Source organism: Buteo buteo, chromosome 1 (genome assembly GCF_964188355.1).
Source record: "Buteo buteo chromosome 1, bButBut1.hap1.1, whole genome shotgun sequence".
Classification (NCBI taxonomy): domain Eukaryota; kingdom Metazoa; phylum Chordata; class Aves; order Accipitriformes; family Accipitridae; genus Buteo; species Buteo buteo.
Window position 1 is genome coordinate 17,780,206 of NC_134171.1, and position 19,499 is coordinate 17,799,704.

General features: G+C 36.9%; 1 protein-coding gene across 8 annotated transcripts in view; it reads right to left on the reverse strand.

Annotated features, from left to right (window-relative positions):
- Positions 1–19,499, reverse strand: part of LCORL (ligand dependent nuclear receptor corepressor like) — a 100,130-nt gene that overhangs the window by 57,776 nt on the left and 22,855 nt on the right. For all 8 annotated transcript variants that reach the window (XM_075023683.1, XM_075023719.1, XM_075023665.1 and 5 more), the window contains exons 2-4: positions 11,284–11,349; positions 4,345–4,424; positions 3,938–4,067 (exon numbers count right to left, since the gene is read on the reverse strand). In XM_075023683.1, the coding sequence (XP_074879784.1) occupies positions 3,938–4,067; positions 4,345–4,424; positions 11,284–11,349 (276 nt within the window). The remainder of the gene's footprint in view (positions 1–3,937; positions 4,068–4,344; positions 4,425–11,283; positions 11,350–19,499) is intronic.

Consider the following 19,499-nt stretch of genomic DNA (forward strand, 5'->3'; position numbering starts at 1 on the left):
CCATGTTTTCTAGAACCACCCTACCTCAACAGCCACCAAACTGTCCCAGCAATATTCTTAGCTCTACTCATAAACTTGTCCAGCTCAGTCAGATCACCAGCAAGTTAAAAACAGAATACAGCAATTTATTCTGAGCCATGTATCATGATTAGTTAACTTGACTGGTCAACAAACATTGGGAATAAGGGCGAAGTTCACTCTAGTTTTCTGTTCTTGTAAACATTGAATGTTTTTCCTTCCTCTACTCAGATGGTAATTTTCATTACATACAGTCATATTTCTAAGGATTTTCTTAAACATAGTTGAAAATTACCAAGAAATTCAGAACTCAGTAACACTGGCAGGCAGGCAGTCAACACAAAAAGTATGTTTTACTTCCTTAAGAAAGCAGCTGAAATCCTGCTAAACATTCCTTCCTGATGAACTTGAGGGATAGCAAAGATGTCATACAAGTTTACTGCACAAGCTGTGACAGTTCTTACAGAAAACCTTCCAGATTTTTAAAGGACAAATTAGATTTCTTAAAATTAGTAATAAAAAGGAACTGCAGGTATTGGATCAAGTAGTGTCCACATTGCAAAACTACACCTCAGAAAGTAACACTTTTTTGTAGTCTGAGATTATGTGTGCAAGATCACATTTTCATAGGTTTGCCAAATTACATATACGTTGTGCCAGAATCATAACCAGCTCGTGACTTCTATGTATCTGAGATATAACGAAGTGAAGAACAGGAGAACTCGAAGAGTTAAATGAAGGTATATAGTATGGTGTAAGAAAGCCATAGTTATGAATGGAAATATTTTAGAATGTTAAGACAGATACCTAGAAACAAGGAAGAACTTCAAAAAGCTTAGAGGGAAATTATTTTGGTATGGAAAACATGGCACTGAGGATACTTGACAGAGCTGCTCACAGAATCTGGAAAGATTCAGGTCATCCTGACCATTTTCTCCCTCTAATCTTGTGTCTCAATTCCTCGATTTCTACAAAAGCTTTTCAGGTTTCTTCTTCTCCTGGCAGATCATGTCCTGCAGATAGAACCTGATTCACAACCGTGAATGTATCTAAATAATCTTTTATATTTTGTTAGTTTTGTTTAAGAAGGTCACGTTAATATTACATAAAAAAAAAGCTTCCAAGAACATACAATGTGAGTCACTACAAACCCAGAAAATTATTAAAGCATGATCAAAATGGGTGATTAAGCTCTTAAACAACTATAGTTCTGCCTTTTAATGATAAATCATATATGCCACAGTCTGTAGTATTCATAGGAAAAAACCAGAAGAGACTAATATGTATTTTTTAAAGCACATCATGGTTTTTCCTCATAACTGCTTCTTTGAAGAAAGAAAATGGATGTGTTTTAATGTTATGTAAGTGGAAAAATATCACAGGCTACTTTACAACACCAAATGGGTAAAGAGAGATGTCATACTTAGGAAGAAAGCATCTGGGTTTCAGATACATTGTTTAATGGAAACAATCAATGTTTGATGACAAAAATTACTTTGGCTTTACTGAAGTGTCTGCTGAGGATAGGCCTTTTCTACAGACAACTGCCTACCAAATTGGTCTTTCGCTAACACATAGTGAAGATAGGCTCCTAATAGGAAGACTTCGTTACTTACAGCCTCTCAAGAGTTTACCCATCTTAGCAGTAATTCTATCATCCTCTTAAAAGGAAAGAGGAATCATCTTTGTCTGAGATTCTAGAGACAAATCCTCATCTACGAATGCCTGAAGGTTGTGTGCTGTAGACAGTGATATAACATGGCTGCATGTTTCAAGATCTTCTGAACTAGTTTCCTGATGTCAAAAAAAAATCCAAACCCCAAAACCAGTCTGCAAATTAAAAATCCCAGCCATATACTAACTTGTTCTAAAATAAAAGGATAATGAGACCAATAAACGCAACTTTCCCATTTGCTCACTAGTCTTAGAAGTTGTTCAGAGGCTCTAAATGAAACCATGCTAATTACAATAGTAAGAGACAGTATATGATCTTGAGCAGTTTGCAACCAAAACAAGTGAAACAAGCGTTACTTCCATTTTAATGCCAGTCAGCCAAGAATTTTACATTTTTGTTGACAAAGGGAAACTGTTTCAGTACCAGGTATAAAAACTGTTCCTTAGCTAAACAATTACTTGACATTTTTTTGATTCCTTTTTTCTTAAGTTGCTAACTGATCTCAAAAACCTACAAAAACTCAGAAAGCAGACTTGGGATTTTCCTCGTAAAACTCTTCATCTTACTTCTACAAAGCCAAGACAATTACTTAAATTCCTCATAAATTGGTTTCACATGCCCTTTGCAGATACAAAATTTTTTTTCCTTTTCACTTCCCGTAATTTGAACAACTTAAGAGACTTTGCCGGAACCTGAACTGAAGTAATATTCTTAGAAAACTCTTCAGCAAAGTACCTCTTACCTAGGAATACACAAGTCCTTCAGAGAATTACAAGAACAATTGGAAAAGACTTTGGTTTTGTTTTTCTATAGACAAAACCTTTTTAACCTAGCATTACTGATCTGGCAGATCAAAAAAACCTAAGGAAGATGTTAAAAGTCAATGCTCTTTGTGAAAAACTTCACAGAAGTCACTCTGGTAAGGTGAGGTCATGCCAAGTTTCACTTCTCCCATGATAAAAGTTCCTCTCAAGGAGTATCAAAACCCAGCATCTCCAGCAGAAGCATAAAGCAGGCAAATGTTGAGAAACACTGTACATCAAGACCCAAGGAAAAAAAGAAGATCTGAGAATGTAGAAATTTGAAGGAATTAATATACCTGTCTAGGGAGATGCCATGCAGCTGGGCCTGCAATGAAAATATTATAAGAATTTCAGAAGTAATGAGGTCGCAACTTCACTGGACATTTTATTTTGAATGGAAGATAGTTGGTTTTAAAGAAAGCCAAGGAATGAAGATGGACTCAAAGTCCTGTTGCACTCCATTTAAACTTCTTTAAAGCCCTAAGCAAAGTGTAGGCTGACCAGACAGATACTCCATACAGAAGATCCCACTCACCCCATGTTCAAGGGCATAGTAATCTCTTCCTGCTACAGCAAGGTAAGGGAAGAAAGTTAAATTTGTTTTTTTTCTGCCACTTATGTGAAGGAAGAGAATGTGTCTGACTCTCTCTAATTCTTTGTTAGAGCAAGAGAGGGCTGTCACCCTAGTCATAGTCAGCTATTTTGACATCCAATTACACCTACTAAAGCCAAGAAAGTTGTAGTTACTGAATAGTGCTGCATTCACATTACTTACACAGAAATTTAAGGAAGAAAATGAATATTTTTGCTGCTGTTGACAGTGACTAGCTAAATAACTCACATGAACCAAGCTGACTTGTCAGTCACTCATGTACTGCTATAACTTGCTGAGTGCCAAAGAACAAGGATAGTCAAAGAATCAATGAGCTACTAAATACCATATTTTGACAAGAATTTTAAACCTTTGACTTGGATGTATTTGAAGTAGCAGCTTTTGTGTGAGAAGATCCCAAATCCCATTTTGTAATTTGTAAGACATTCTCTCACCTAAAACAGTCTTCCTGCTGAAAACTAGAAATGAAAGTTTAGGAACAAAAAAATGTTTAAATGCTTAGAATTCCAGAGAATTGCACCTGAAATTGGCATGAAAAAAAGTAACGGCTCATGATAAAAAAAGATAAAAATATATAATGAACAGGGATTCAAGAGTGTACCACACAATGCAACAGGACTAAGAGCAATGGCAAGTAGGAAGAATGGTTCTTCATTTGGTGATTCAAGTTAGCAAAGAAAAAGATTAAGGAAAATCAAAGGAATAAAGAAGAAAAACAGCATTCAGTAAATAAATAAAGCCTACTTAAGAATCAAAATCAACCCTAAATCATTTGATTCTTCTAGATTTGTGTCATATCTCTTGATATAAAAGACATGCTTTTATTACCTTTCTTTCGAAAGAGTGCATTTAGATAGTTTTCTGCTTGGCATTCAATCTTATCAGTGTTGGACTGGCCCTGAGATGACAGTTCCTCTGTAGGCGTTGACTGTGAAGAACCGATAACTGATGCACGATCCTAGAAGACATATGAAGAATGTAACATCTTTCAGAAGTCAGTCTACTGGCAGTACAATACACAATTAAGTTATTGAGCTATTGAGTAAAAAAGAACCACTAAAAAGATATTTACTATAAAGCCTTCACTCACTCTACGCTTCACTCTCAGAGCCAAACTATCTTGAGTCAAAATGAAGTATTAACCTATTGGCAAAATGCAGTTCTCCCATTCTTACTTTCATACCAAAAATTGGGTGTTGAGGGGAGTCATGCTTGAGTATCATGTTCATACTTACACTGACTGCTTCTTTGTGTAAGTTACAAAAGGAACATTTCTCATCCATAGACCAGTCAGTTAGCTCTTCTGGCTCACAGTCTTAAAAGAAGAAAAAAAGCTAGATGTTTTAAACAAGTAAAAATTAATTTTGAGAACAAGATACACATCCTACAATTCTCTTAAATAAACTCCATCATAATCCAATATGCATTTATTGGTACAACGTAGTCAGCAGTAATCAATTTTTCAGATATTTCCCAAGTCTTGTCTGTCTCACGTGGCTCAACCTGCAAATAGCAGAAGGCACCTTTCTTAAAAGGAAAGGTAAACTCATGCATTTCAACTGATTACCTATAACAGTTACCGGACACATCTGAATACTGTAAATAAAGCTCTGAATTCCAGTCATCGTTCCTTTTAACAAAATGTGCAAACTTGTAGTAAACTAAACTAGGAATTAGGATATGGACTCCTCACCATTTGAGCTACACGTGTTGTACTTACAATATTTTAATTGATTTGATACCATCACTACAGGTAAACCAAAACACTATACTCACTTGTAGCACTTGATTTATTTGGAAAACTTTAACTTCACATGTTTTATCAGAAAATGTACTTTGGTCTTGAGGGAATATAGGACTTAAACAGATTACGTATATCAAGTCCAGCCTTCTACCGAATGGAGACACACCATCTGTGTTCTTTAAACAAGTTATTAAACTCCATTTTAAAAGTTAAAGAGTTTTCCACCGCATACCTTTCTCTTCCCAAACCACCAATTGCTTTAAAGCTTTTCCCAAACCAACTGTGCTAATAGTTAAAATTAACCTTCTCATTTATTGTTTAAATTTAGTCACAGCAAGTTATTCCAGTTTGCTTTTGTGGCAACATTGTTCTAATACCCATGAACAGTAACTGTTTAGGTATTTAGCACTTTGATGTATTTACGGAGAAGATTATCATTATCCCCCCTTTACACTTCATTTTGCTAGGCTAATCTAGTCCACCCAGTTTTCTCTCCTAAGTCAACCTTATCTTCTCCGCACCATTCTCACTTGAACAACTGTTTCCTGAACACTGCTGACCAAGATCTCAAGATGATGCCTTTCTTTTACATTTACAGGAGACTTCCTTAATCTGTAGACAGTACTCTTCCTACACTATCCTAGTTGCACATGAGTATCACAGGTGAATACGAACCTGATTAATTACAACACCAAGGTCCTCTCCATCCCATTCATTTCCAGTTCACATGCTTACACCCTAAACAACTTATTTCCCTCCTTATTAATTACCAAATATGTTTCCTCCTTGTCTCTGTAACACTAAGTTACAATCACAGTTCTGTTAGGGAGGTTCTTGAGATTATCTGCTTTCAATAATGCTCTGTGGTAGGTTGACCATGGCAGGTTGCCAACCCCCACCCAGTCGCCTTCTCACTCCCCCTCCTCAACAGGGCAGGGGGAGAAAATAAGATGGAAAAACTTGTGGGTCAGGATAGAGACAGGGATATCATTACCAATTACTGTCACAGGCAAGCCAGACTCAACTTGGGGAAAATTAATTTCATTTATTGCCAATAAAAATAACGAGAAAGGCAAAACTAAAACCACCTTACACCCCTTCTTCCCAGGCTTCAACTTCACTCCTTCATTCCTGACTCTTTTACCTCCTCTCCCACCCCAAACAGCACAAGGAGGATGGGGAACAGGGGCTGTCCTCAGTTCACAACAGTTCTTCTCCGCCTCTTCCTTCCTCCTCACATTTTTCTCCTGCTCCATTGTGGGGTCCTTCCCACAGGATCCAGACCTTCATGAACTGCCCTACCATGTACCTTTTCCGTGGGACACAGTACTTCAGGAAGGGACCACTCCACAGGCCCACAGTTTCTGCCAGAAATCCTGCTCCTGCATCAGCTCCTCTCCACAGGACACAATTTCTGCCAGGAGCCTGCTCCAGCATGGCCTCTCCATGGACTGTAGCTTCCTTCAGGACATCTCCACCTGCTCCAGCATGGGGTCCTTCATGGACTGCAGTGTGGATATCTGCCTGACATGGTCCTCTACAGGCTGCAGGTTCTACCTGCTTCACCATGGTCCTCTCCAGGGGCTGCAGGGGAATCTCTGCTCTGGTGCCCACAGCACCTCCTCTCCCCTCTTCCTTCTCGGACCTTGCCATCTGCAGGGTTGTTTCCCACTCCCCTCCTCCCCCATGCCCCCAGCTGCTGAGCTTTTACTCTTTCTTAAATATATGACCACAGAGGCACTACCAGAAATAAGAACCTAATTTTTTTCGGATTTGAGTGCAAACATAAACCAAGTGACACTGTAGTATTATTTAAATCTAGTTTACTCAACTCTAAAACACTAATTTAGAACAGGATTCTGCATTAACATGTTATATGCTTCCAGGGATGCAAACCAGCAGTTTTGACAAGTCGGACAGCTGATGAACAAAAACAGACACCGGATTTTTCTTGACTGGACAATAACAGAAGATAATGAGTTATTCTTGCTGAATTAACGTAGTCGTCCCAGCCTGTTAGAGCTATTCCTTTAAGATGTCCACAGATGAAAAACCCCACACTATTCTTTCATAACAAGTTCATGTTTTCATAATTTTCCTTGCAACCACAATAAATTTACTTATGGATGTTGGGATTCTGCGTGTAACTACAAGACAGGTTTTCAGAGAAATTCTTCTGCCTTGGAATCCTGACATTCCACTATCAAAAGTCTAGAGAGCAATCCTTGTGTGTTGCCAAAAAAACAAACCTTGAGAAACATCAGCTCTACATAACACTAAATTTATTCAAAGAAGTACAAGCCATGTACAGCATAACACATTAAGCATGCCAGTGAGCTAAGCAAAACTACCATCAGATAGCAGATGTATACCACATATATCAAATGCCAGGCATCCAACAGTCTCAGGTCACCACCACAGGAAACATACTGAGATCAGTATTAGTTTTTAACTACAGATAGACACAACCATTATCTCAGAAAGATCAGAGGCACAGATGGCACTTTAAGCAGAACAAACTTTCTCTTAGCTGCATTCAATTTAGGCTCATGATCATCTCCCCTCCCCATTTTATCTTGCTTGGGGTCAGCTGATGAAAGATTTGCTAACAACCTACAACACTAGCCAGCCCATGAGAAAAAGTTGTTATGATTGTGCAAAGAGCATTTTAATACAAAGCATGGTACAGATTACTTGAAACCAAAGTCACTTAGTACAAAGCTGTTAAATCTATTTCAAGTTTTTAGGAATAAAATGGTGAACTTTGACAAAAAAATACTACCTTTATTCATTTCTTAAGCTATTCAAATCTTTGTTTCCCCAAACCATTTTTCCCAAGGAGTCATGCTGAATTAAACAAATACAGACATCTGTAGTACTGAACAGATTCCATATTTATCTCTTAAAATGTGAAATAATTGTCTAGTAAATCTAAATGAGATAGCTTAAAAAATTCAACCCTTACTTTCCAGTATTTTCTGCATTATTATAATAATGTCCCAATAAATTTTCCAGCTATTTGTCACAAATCTGAACAAATCATCCCCTTCCTTTTTATAAGGCACTACTGCTTCCTATTAAGTACATTAGAATATCTGAGGTATTTATCATGTATCTTCATCTTTTTAATTTCATAAAAACTTTTAGGAAACCAGTGTTTCTAATACAATTTTTCACTCCATTACTTTATACATGAATAAATATTCCAGACAACCTAAGGAAAAATAAAACACACCCTTAAATAAACCTTTCATCCTGTATAAAGAGGTTTTTTTTCCCTGGCAGAGAAAGAATGGTAAGAGAGCTGCTTTTCTCCCACAAGACACTGTTTTTCCTCTGTCCATAAGGGACTAGAACCCCAGCACATAATCCCCAAAAAAAGAAAATTACACACATACCAGATGATTAGAGGAAAAGCTTTCTAACAGTTTGGCTAAATATCTGTAAGTAAATTGTTACTCTTTACATTCAACATGTGAATCTACTTAGCTGAAAATGGGTATAAGCAAAGGATTAGAAAGCCCTAAGGATTCAATGACACAAAAAGCCTTGAGCTCGTTCAGAGCATGACCAAGGCCAGACACCAAGATATAGAACTGGACACCTTTGCAACCAGAAGCTGCACTATCAAAGCAGTTGGGAGAAGAGAAAAAAAAAAAAGGAAAAAAAAAAAGGTGCTGAACAATGGAGGTGAAGTGAACCATTTAAGCAAGCCTAAGGTAAGCCCTACCTATACATCATATAAGAATTTCAAGATAGCGAAAAAAAATCTTGCCATCTTCAGGTAACTATTTGTTATTACGGGTGGCTACTTCAGTTTAATTAGTTTGGCTTCTCAGCAAGGTAGTTTGAGGTTTACAAGGTATTTTCTTTGAAAATTAAAAAAACTAGTAAAACTGAAGTTTATGTTTTACCATTTACATTTGTCATTACAATTTATTATTCTCTCAAGCAACTTTGAGAGATACTATACAATAATTTAAACTATATATCAAATTCTATTTCAAGACAGAACTAAGGAGACAATATATCAATTAAACACACACATGTTACACTTTAAACACATTATTAATTTTTTTCCTACATTACAAACAATAGTTAAACCAACAATGTAAGAGAAAAAATGCTATTGTAGCTAAGCAGCATGTATTCCAGCCACAATTCTGGATAAGAAAGCCATATAATTTCTTGAGGTTTGTTCAAGGAAACATTCACTCTTGCTAATGAGGCATAATGCTGCAAGTTGACAGTACTGGTTCAGTGGTTATGATGAGGAAAATGGACATCTTACAAGACACAGTGATTTAGGGACATTGCTAAGAGTTGAAAAACTTGGGTTCCGATTCTGATTCTACCAACTATCTATTTTGTTACCTAAGGCAAGTTATTTACATTGTATCTTAGTTTCATTACCTGAAAAGTGAAAAGTGGCACTTAAATTACGACAGTGGAAAGATTCATAACAAATTTTACTCAAGAGTTCTGTATTGATCTTTATAATACAATTCAGACCTCAAATTAGAAACAGCCTTGCATCCTATACTATAAGGTCTACCTCTACTGTGTTTGTACAAAACATGGCAATTTCAGACAGCATTATTGAAGTTACTATATCTATAAAAAAGAAGCAAAAATAGTAAGGTAAGGTGGGTACCCCTTCATCTCTTCTGCAGTTGCTCCAGAAGTAAAAATCAGATATGTCAAACATAGAAATAGGCTTTAACTGTTGAAAAATTCAGGCACATTACTGACAGACATTCTTGCAAATTAGAGAAATATTAGTTTTAAAACCTTAAATTTTAGATAATCATGAATTTAATTTGCAGGACAGTCACTGGGGCATCAAATATCAAAGGTCCTCTGCAAGCAATCAAGTAGCAGATCTTAAATAAGTTACAAGAAATCTTCAACAGCATGAGGCAAAATAAGCTAAAGCTTTTTCCCATGAGACAGCTCAAATATACGCATGCAGGAACTCTAAAGAAGCAATATAACACCTTGTTGTGTACTATCAGGCTCCTTTAACAGTAACACTTATTCTGGTGATTACCTTGGTACTTTCTGCCTTCTTACACAAAAGCAAAAAAAAAAAAAAGCGTCCTGAATTTTCTTTCAACATGTAAACCCTTTGATGCAAAAGAATAACAAAGCTTTAATCACTAATCAGTGTAAAGCCCAATACATAGCAACCCATTGGAATTACAGCCAGAAAAAAAGATTCTGTACACTACTGTAACAATGCCCTGTTCCCTTTTCAAAGCAGTAATGTGCTTGCTTATCACAGCAGATGGGAGCACTACTCATGAAAATAAGCTTTAACCCAAATTTACACATTTCTTAAATATTTTTAAGTCTGACTAGTGGTATGTTTAGCTTTATAAGTGGCAAAAAAAATATTCTTAAAACATCAGTAGTGTTTCAAGTTCTCCCCCTTTCCCCTGAAAATATTGTAAAATATGCATATGATACAGGCCAAGAAACTTGCACAATATGAAGAGGACAAAACCATAACCAAGTTAAAGCCATCATTCCAAACCTATCCTAATCAAACATGAACAGTATATGCCACTCTGCCTCATGTACTAGCAGTATATAAGTTACATGCTTTACATACTACACTATCAGATAATAAATTGTAAAGAAATGAAATGGAACATTTTGAAGGTTCGATAACAGAAAGAACATCTTAAAGCCATGAAAATTAACTTGATGGAACACTTCTTTCAACACTTCAAAGCAATTTTGTGCTGGATTTTCCTCTTCTGCTTTTGTTAAAGACAGATAAATAATTTCATACTTAAGTAACTAAGGACTCGGGTATTGACAGCTATTCCAGCAAAACCAAACCCATTTGGAATAAGGCTAGGTCTTAAAAGTGTAATGGAAAATATATATACTTTTTTTATACATACACATACACACACACTCTGAAATATTAATACACTTTTTATATTTATACAAAAATATATAAAAGTAAAAAGCTTAATTTATATATGTATATATATAAGATTAAGAAAAAGAATATATATATAAAGCTTAAACTGTCTTGACCACTACAAGAAAACCAAACTAGCATTCATTACCTTCCTTTTCCCAATTAATGTCAATAGGAAGCTGAGCAGCTTGTTTTCCCTTTCTAAAAGCTGTCCAAAAAGTGAAGTGGGAGATACAGTATTCCCCAAAAGTAAATATTTCTCAAGAGAGCTTCTCTGGAAAGCTTAGCTAATCCAAAATTTCCCTACATAGGAAGAAAACCTACGTACCATTTTACCTAGTGTTTTGACTATGCACAGTATTGACAAGAACATGATGAAATAAACATTAGAAAGAAAAACAACTGAAGATTTCCTTTTTAGAATTCAATATATACTTCTAACTAAAAGAAAAACTAATAAATTAAGGTCATTGCACTAAAAGCTGGCTCATTTACCTTCAAATAAACTGAGGTCTCTTCGTAGCCTTGGTCCATAAAGCCCTTCTAAAATACTTTCAAAACCTGGAGACAAAAGAAACATTTAAAACAGTAAATCAAAAGTTTCTCAAAAGAAAGCAAATTCAAGAACACTTGCGCTAAGTATTCTCTAATTCTGAGAGCAATTCCAAAAATTGTTACATTTATCACACAAATATTTACTCCTTCCACTATAGTACTATTCAACAGAATTAGAAGATAAAAATAAGGCAACTGCCATCTGCACACAATCAGCCTATTAAGCCATGCCCCAACAACCTCATTAGACTTAAAATAACTACCACAATCTTAAAGGTGGGAGGATTAGCTTCATAGCTCTACACAAGTGAAGTAGTCTTTCACACTGAGAATTAGAATCATGTATGGAAGGGGAAAAAAAAGAAGAAAAAAGTAGGAAACGTTCAAAATCAGAGACTTCTCATTTATGATCACCTGAAATTACATAATCTGAGTAGGCTCATATTTCTACAAATATAAGGAAGCAAGCTTTTTTTGCTTTTGATACCATAACGGTTCTCTCTAGTCCTCTGTATCTGTACAAAAACATTTTAAAATTGAGGATTAGATAAATCCAATTATTTTCCAGATTTACTGGCTAGTCTGTTTAGGTATTTGGTAAAATCACATAGAGTAACAAGGGAGAATAGACATAGAGCAAACCAAATGATTAAAAAAACCCCAACAAAAAAACAGAAGAGGAGATGCATGACAACTGGTGAAATAGGGTGAGAATTTACATCACCATCATCAATATAACAGAAGTTTCATTCAATATAGAAACTGTTTCCAAGTGCCCCCTCTTTTCTCCTTCCAAATAATAAGCTTATTTTCAACTAAGAGGATAATTCAAAGCAGTATTTGAAGGTGCTCATTCTTCATACTCACGACCTGTCTATATTAAAGATGTAGCTATTTTGCAGTACTTTGCAAGACTATTTTATCATCGCACCACATAAAAGATACCAATATCTTCAGGAAACAACTACCTACCATCAACAAAGAACATTTAAATTATAAAATTTGCTCATCAGCTGTGATACCCTCTAAGACAACACAATATTCTGCTCTCTCATCAAAAGTGACATTTACTTTTTGGTTTAGATTGTATGTGTACTAGTATAAGGAAGAATAAATATGTACCATATCTTAAGTAGCATGTTAAACAATATATTAAAATCGTAACATAGACAAGAGAAGACCTTAACACACAGGAGCTTTTCAGCTTGACAGGTCACATCTCTTTAAAATTTACCTTTCAATTTTGTATTATTTTATAATTTTAATATATTTATATTATTAAATTAAATGGATTATAATTATACCTTCTATAAATCTCTGAGCTATAAATGTATTTATTTCTTTTTTAATTTTCCACTTTTCTTTGTAATAAATATAGTCCCATGCAAGAACACAGATTAAGTGATAAACCCACTGTCCTCTCACAAATATATATATATACACACACACACACACACTTTTTAAACACAGTCTACAAAAACTGGAAAGCAAAAATCCAAAGCCCAGGCATACGCTAAAAATTACCTCAAAGCATTATCCACCAACTCTTAGATTCAATGTAATATAAATTCACATCAAACTAGCATTGCACAAATTCCCAGTTCTTCTGGCTTCAAAGGGTTATGGACAAAAAAAAGCAAGAGAGATGAAGAAGTCTGAAGTTAAGGTAGCAATTCCCCAACACAGCAGTCTGGAGATATAAAACACGCTACGTATATTATTATGATAACTGATGTTATAAACTGCAAGCCACTTTAGCTCAGAAGCTAGGCAATACTTAAGTTCTTGCAAGTTATTGTCACTGGGTAAAGACGTGAATGGAGTGAAGTATCTCTTGGAAACAGTTGTACTTATTCCAAAAGAACAAACTCTAACTCCCATTTCTTAGCACTTTGTAAATCAAATAACAGGAAGCTTGTTCCTGTCAGCACCAGCATGCCAGTCAGCACCCAAAACCTCTTTGTTTTTTGGATACCTACCTTCTCCCCCCTCTCCCCAGCATGTGGAGGGCATTACTTGTTTCTGCCTTACACATCTGCTTGCCCTACTGCCTGCTCCTGCCTATGCAGAACCATGAGCACAGAAAAGCTAGCTCTGTGAAACAGCAGTTTCTTAAGGAAGAATGCAATTTCCAAATAGACTTCTATACAGCTTGTATTAAAGATGGCAATTAGCACAACATGCGTTTTTTTTTCCTGAGCAAAGGACGCACCAACCCGCTTCTCCGCTAGTTTGCCAAACTTAGTTCCATCTCACCCATCCAAAGCAACGCTTCTCTTGCAAGTCCTCCCAGAACTTCCCCATGGAGCCACAGTTTAGACTTACTCAATGTGATGATTTGCTTCCTCAGCTTTGGATACTGGATCCTTTCTTTTAAAAAGAAAGCTTACTTGTACAACCTAACAACATAGAATCTTTTTCCAGCCTTGCTTCTAAAGTCTTCCCAGAAAAGATGTGTACCACTTCCACTTTGTGCAGTTTCCTACAAAGTTCTGTGCTGCTTTTCAGCAGGATTGATACATTTAAGTTTACCCTAAACAGGAAGATACAGCTGAGTTTCCAGTACAGCTACTGATGAGTATGTGCTGGCACTGTTTCATAAAATGTAACCACCCAAACGCAGGCATATCAATAAATCTTTGTTTTACTTCATGAGACAGTATGCATGAACAAACAGTAGTAGGAGTTTTGGAACTCTTCAGAGCCTGAAGAGCCTACAGATACCAGTCAGAAATATACTTTGCTTATACCTCTTGTGATTCACCAATAATAATAAAAAAACAACCAAACAAAACTACTTTAAATTAATTCCAAAGAATATTTTGTGTCTCTTGCTGGCCGATTGCCTCCTTGATTCTCAACTACCTTTCTAACTACTGTTACTTGAGCCCTGACACTTTCTAGCTCCAAACTGAACAGAAACACTGTTGGCTTTATTAACTTTCAATACCCCGATCTGTCAAACTGCCTTTACCTCTAATAAATTTCTTTTGTTACTTGTCTTCTTGTGTCTTCATGTAAAGAGTATCAGCTTTCTTCATTACCTGACACCCTTTATGATCGAAGTCAGGTTCCTCCAACAGTCTTAATAAGCAGAAATTTATGATACAGTTAAAAGCTTCCACAGTTTGCTTTCCTGAACAAAGTTGCAAACAGTTCTTTTCCCTGCATTAACTCTCCCCCCACCCCACAACCACCCTCTACCAAATCTATTGCTTTCCTCACTCAGGGCTAGGATGACTCCCAGGAGGGAAGTTGTGACCTCCAGCAACAGGAACAGGGCTCGCTCTTTCCCATCAGAGGCCATTCAGGTGCTGAAAAGGCACACAGTCCAGCAAAGAGGTGAGGAGGAACAAGCTCTGTCAGGTGTGGCATCTAAACCTGATTCATGGGTCACAGCCAATGCCACTAGAAAGAAGCAATAGGTGACAGCAATTGCAGACTCCCAAGTGGATAAAGGCTTCTGCACAGCAGCCAGACTGGCTCTTAAAAGCTCTGCTGCTTGCCCATGGTCCAAATCTGAAACGTTGCAGAGAAACTCTTACAGCTTACCTGGCCATTGCAATATTATCCTTTGTTGTCCATCTACATGGCCACCATGGTACTGCCAAAGGAGATCTTCAGCAGATCAAAGCTAACTACAGGAGTCCAGGGACAATGGTGAATGACACCAGAGCCCAGGTGTTGATCCAGGGGAAAGGCTTTGACAGGAGCAAACACATCCAGTGGATCAGCATCTGACTACATGGCTGCAGGCAGGACTTCAGCTCTTAAGACATTGAGACCCTCAGAGAAACAAAGAGTGCTTGAGAGACAGGATCCATTTAATAATTCAAATCGTCATTGCCAACACACTTGCCTCATAAGGAGGGCTTCAAACTAGGTTTGCCAGGGAAGTGGAGACTGAAGCCTAGAAACTAGAAGGGCAGAGAGGGTAAATGCACAGAACAAACAGTAAGGATCTTACCATCCCCCTGAAAAAGTGGCGTAAGCAGGGACACGTCTTAAGTAGCTGTATATGAATGCATTCAGCACAGGTAGCAAGCACAAGGGATTAGAAACCAGAGTGCATAAAAATCTCACTGGGAGTATGCAGTATGGTGAGACGGTTCACACAACTGGACAACTGCAGTGGATGGATACTGGCTTTAAGAAAGGAGAATTGAGAAAGTCAAGGACAGCATTTACACTTTATGCAGAGAACTTCAACAAATGGAGCTTTAGTATGGAACAGGCTACAGGACAGTTGAAAATCCATGGGTCAGGATTCAACCAGGGGAACATCATGGTGAACACCTGTTACAGACTGCCCAATCAAGGGTAAGCAGATGAAGCCTTCAAAATAACCAAGAAAAAATGCTGCACAATCACAGGCTTTAGCTCTCATGAAAAATATCAGTCACCCTGACATCTGCTGGAAATGCAAAATGGTAGCACACAACCAACCCAGGAGATTTCTGTGGTGCTTGGAGGACAAACCTGATTGAGATGGTGGACAAACTCAACAGGGGAGGCACTCTGACAGAGCCCCTACTCATTATTAAGGAAGAACTGATCAGTGATGTGACAGTTAACAGTGGTCTTGGCCAGAGCAGCCATGAGATGGAATTTAAGATCCCAAGGGAAGCAAGGAACTTGAGTAGCTGAATAATGGTCCCGGGCTTAGCAGTCACTGACTTACACCCCTCCCCTGGGGGTAGGGAAGTGCAATGGAGCTCGAATTAGGACTGCTGTACTGTCTTGTCTAACCCAGAGAAGTCTTAAGTGGGCCAAGGGCCCATGGAAAGGTTTTTAGTGAGTTATCCTACTAACTCTTTATAAAAAGTCAAAGAAATTGCAAAGGTAAGAGTAATTACCACTACTGAGTAATTCAGAAACCATTACTTTGTGAATTGTTTCCCATATGTTATTTAAGTGTCTCTACAAGTTTACTCAGATTTAAAAGACTATTAAAATAGGATTATTAAATCCAAAGTAAGTCTTTAGACTGCCTTCACAACTTTAAAATTAAGTATTCTTAAAGACAAACTACCATTCAAGTGCTCATAGAACTTAAAACATTACGGAAAACTTTATGATTTATCACTGTAAACTACTCGGTGCCTGTCACATCTTAAAAGCCTACCTACAATGGAAAGTGTATGTTGCCACATATGAACAGTACAGGCTGTACAATTCTTTGTTATGAATAAAACAGAAAAACAATTAAACAGATACATTCCATGGAAACTTCCCAGATTGTGCACCTTACACAGACTTACAGAGGTATTCAAGGAACACAACAGGACTCTTCCTCACTGCATGACCAAATACAGCCATTTTTCACCTACTCTGTAGCAGTAGTGTGGCTATGTACTACAAAGGCCTCTTCCATCCAGAAACTAATAAACAGCTAAGCTGTACCTGTCACTGTGGAAGCTATCTATATTCTATGTTGCACTGAGCCTAAAGGAAATCATAAGGTGCAGACTTGGAATTTTTAATACAAGGCTGGCCTAGGTTAACTTTGGACAGATGTAGTAATTGAACAATTTTACAATACAAAATGAGGTCAAACAGGTTTAGTTAGACATTGGCTATTGCTTTGCTAAAAGCTGTACCTCCATAATATTCTGAGAGGAAATAGTTATTTTAGCCTTACAGTTGATTCAAATTTGATACCTTCTCAAACCGCCCCTCTCTTCCTTCCCTCCCCCACATCCTCTAGGTGACCACAACTGAGACTGCAAGTACGTTTTCAACAAATTTGTTTGAATGACTCAGACTACATGTTAGGAGAACAGCCAAAAAAGAAAAAAATATCATGTAATAAATGGAAGCTGACATTTGAGTACTCCTTTCAAATGTGCCACTTGGCAGGTCTGAAGACAGAAGAGGTAAGTACTATACAGTTGGGAAAGAGAACGGTAGTATATGCGCAGGTTATATTAAAATGTTTTTGATAGGTTTGGTACACTCTACATCATGCTAATTTCTTGAGTCCCCTAGTCTTGTTTACAGCCATATTAACTCCAGTATTTTTATATTCTTTTCAAAAGAAAGCCTGTTTCATAAAAGCAGATGTATTTGCGTTCACTTTTGACTCTTCATTCCTTCACAAGTAGTCTTCCTCCCCCCCCCCTTACATGTTTCTGTTTCAGAAATAATTTGATTCTAGGGCTTTAGCTACAAGGCTTTTTTTTGTTAAAGCTACTGTGACACATTTTACGAAAATTTAATCCTTTAGTAGAAAAAAATTATGCCTTTTTCTTTGCTCTTTTACTCAGTACTGGAACATGATAATACTAAAATCTCAAGGAGGGGCCTCACAAGACTTAGGCAAACTATAATAATTACAATTGATGCAGAGGCACAGTGAGATACTTGCCTAATCACTTTTAACAGGATAACTGGGAATCCATGTAACTAGCTACCATGCTGTAGCCACTGATTTAAAAAAACAAACAAAAAAAGTTGGCAAAGGAAACCCCTATTAAAAACCCTGTATTTCACACCGTCATCACACCAACGACCTCACAATAAGCCACCTAGAAAAACCCTTCACTTCTCCTTGCTCCCCCCTCCCCTGATCTGCTGCAGCTTTTTCCAGTTAAGGAAAGTATGAGCAGATGAACTGATAAAAACTTTCAGTCAAAATACTTATAAATAAATTCACTTTTTAGTTTGATATTTTTCCAAGCCATAAACACCATTTTAATCATATCTATGGGTGCATACCAGAAATGGTAGATGACTGTTCCTTACATAGGTAGACAAAATTTAAATGGAAGAAGAATGTGCTTAACAATACTGCTCATCTGATTTGTATTTACTGCTCTATTTTTCATCTTAATGCTGAAAGGTTACCCATTAGAAGAGATCATATTGTTCTCTCCAACTATTTGCTAAGGAATTTGGAAAATACCAGGTGCATGCAAATTAAGTTCTGCTTTTTCCCCTCTTCTCCAGCATATTCTCAATTAGGCATAGGAAAAGACTGCTGAACACTGCTTTGAAGGTCAGGGCATGCATGTGTATTTTTACTACAATTAAAGTGAGACTTTTAGCTTAAAGCACTACAGCCTCTGCAGGCACCGCAGAAAAAAAAGGATCTTGAGGCTCTGTAAAACACACCTTTGTTAACCCACCCAACAAAGTTAGCAGAATCATGTCAGAATCTTCACAACTTCCATGTGCCTGAAAATTAACTTACCACAGGAGCTTCCATCACTCTCTACTTTGTGGCTTACTATACCAAGAATCACATCTGAATTATGGTAGTTCAAATGGTTTTACTAAAGTCCAAATCACTTGTTATTTAGCTTGTCAAGTAAATTCAGGCCTCACCCCTCCTCATATTTAAGGAAAAGATGCTGTTAAGTAACATGCATCAGCAAGGAAGATCCTGTCTCCTCCTTGTTTTATGAGTTTATTCACTATTCTAAGCAGAGTAAATGGAATGAAAAGTTAAAGTAGAAAAAAATTGCACATTTAAGCAGTGTGGAGTTTAGCCTATTAATGCTGCTTTTTAAAATCAAAACTAATGTGAAAGTAGGTTCAGAATTGCTGATTTCAATTCTACAAGTATTGTAAAATTTAACAAATGGTCTTTAAAATGTAATTAGGGAAATCCAAAGAATAGGATTACATTTAATGAGATTGGGTACAGTACCGCCAGACAGAGCATTAAAATGAAACTTCCTTCTTTTATTTTCTGGTGTTCTGTAATAGTAGTTAGTGTTACTTTACCTAGCGGTTAGAGACATCTGATTACAACTAGAGAGTTCAAATCCTGCTTCTGCATTTTCCTTTGACCACAGGAACAGTTACCTAGTTTTCATATAAATTCTGTTCCCATTCTGAAGTCATACAACCCATATTTCGAGGTAGTATTTCTTGATCTATGAGGACTATTACATAAATTGTATGAGGAGTCTCAGAAACTAAAATCACATTGGAAAGAAATTATGAACAAGTAAGGACCAAAAGACAGATCATGCACACTCCAGTTTATTGCCCTAACCAATAGGCTAAACTCCTCAACTGCTAGCCTCCTTTGCCCCATATGCTTTTATTTAAGTAGCAGTAACTTCATGGCAAGGTAGAACACACAAACACACAGTTCTGAGCTAAAACTTACTGACATAACCTACATTACCATGGGAAATAATTTGCTT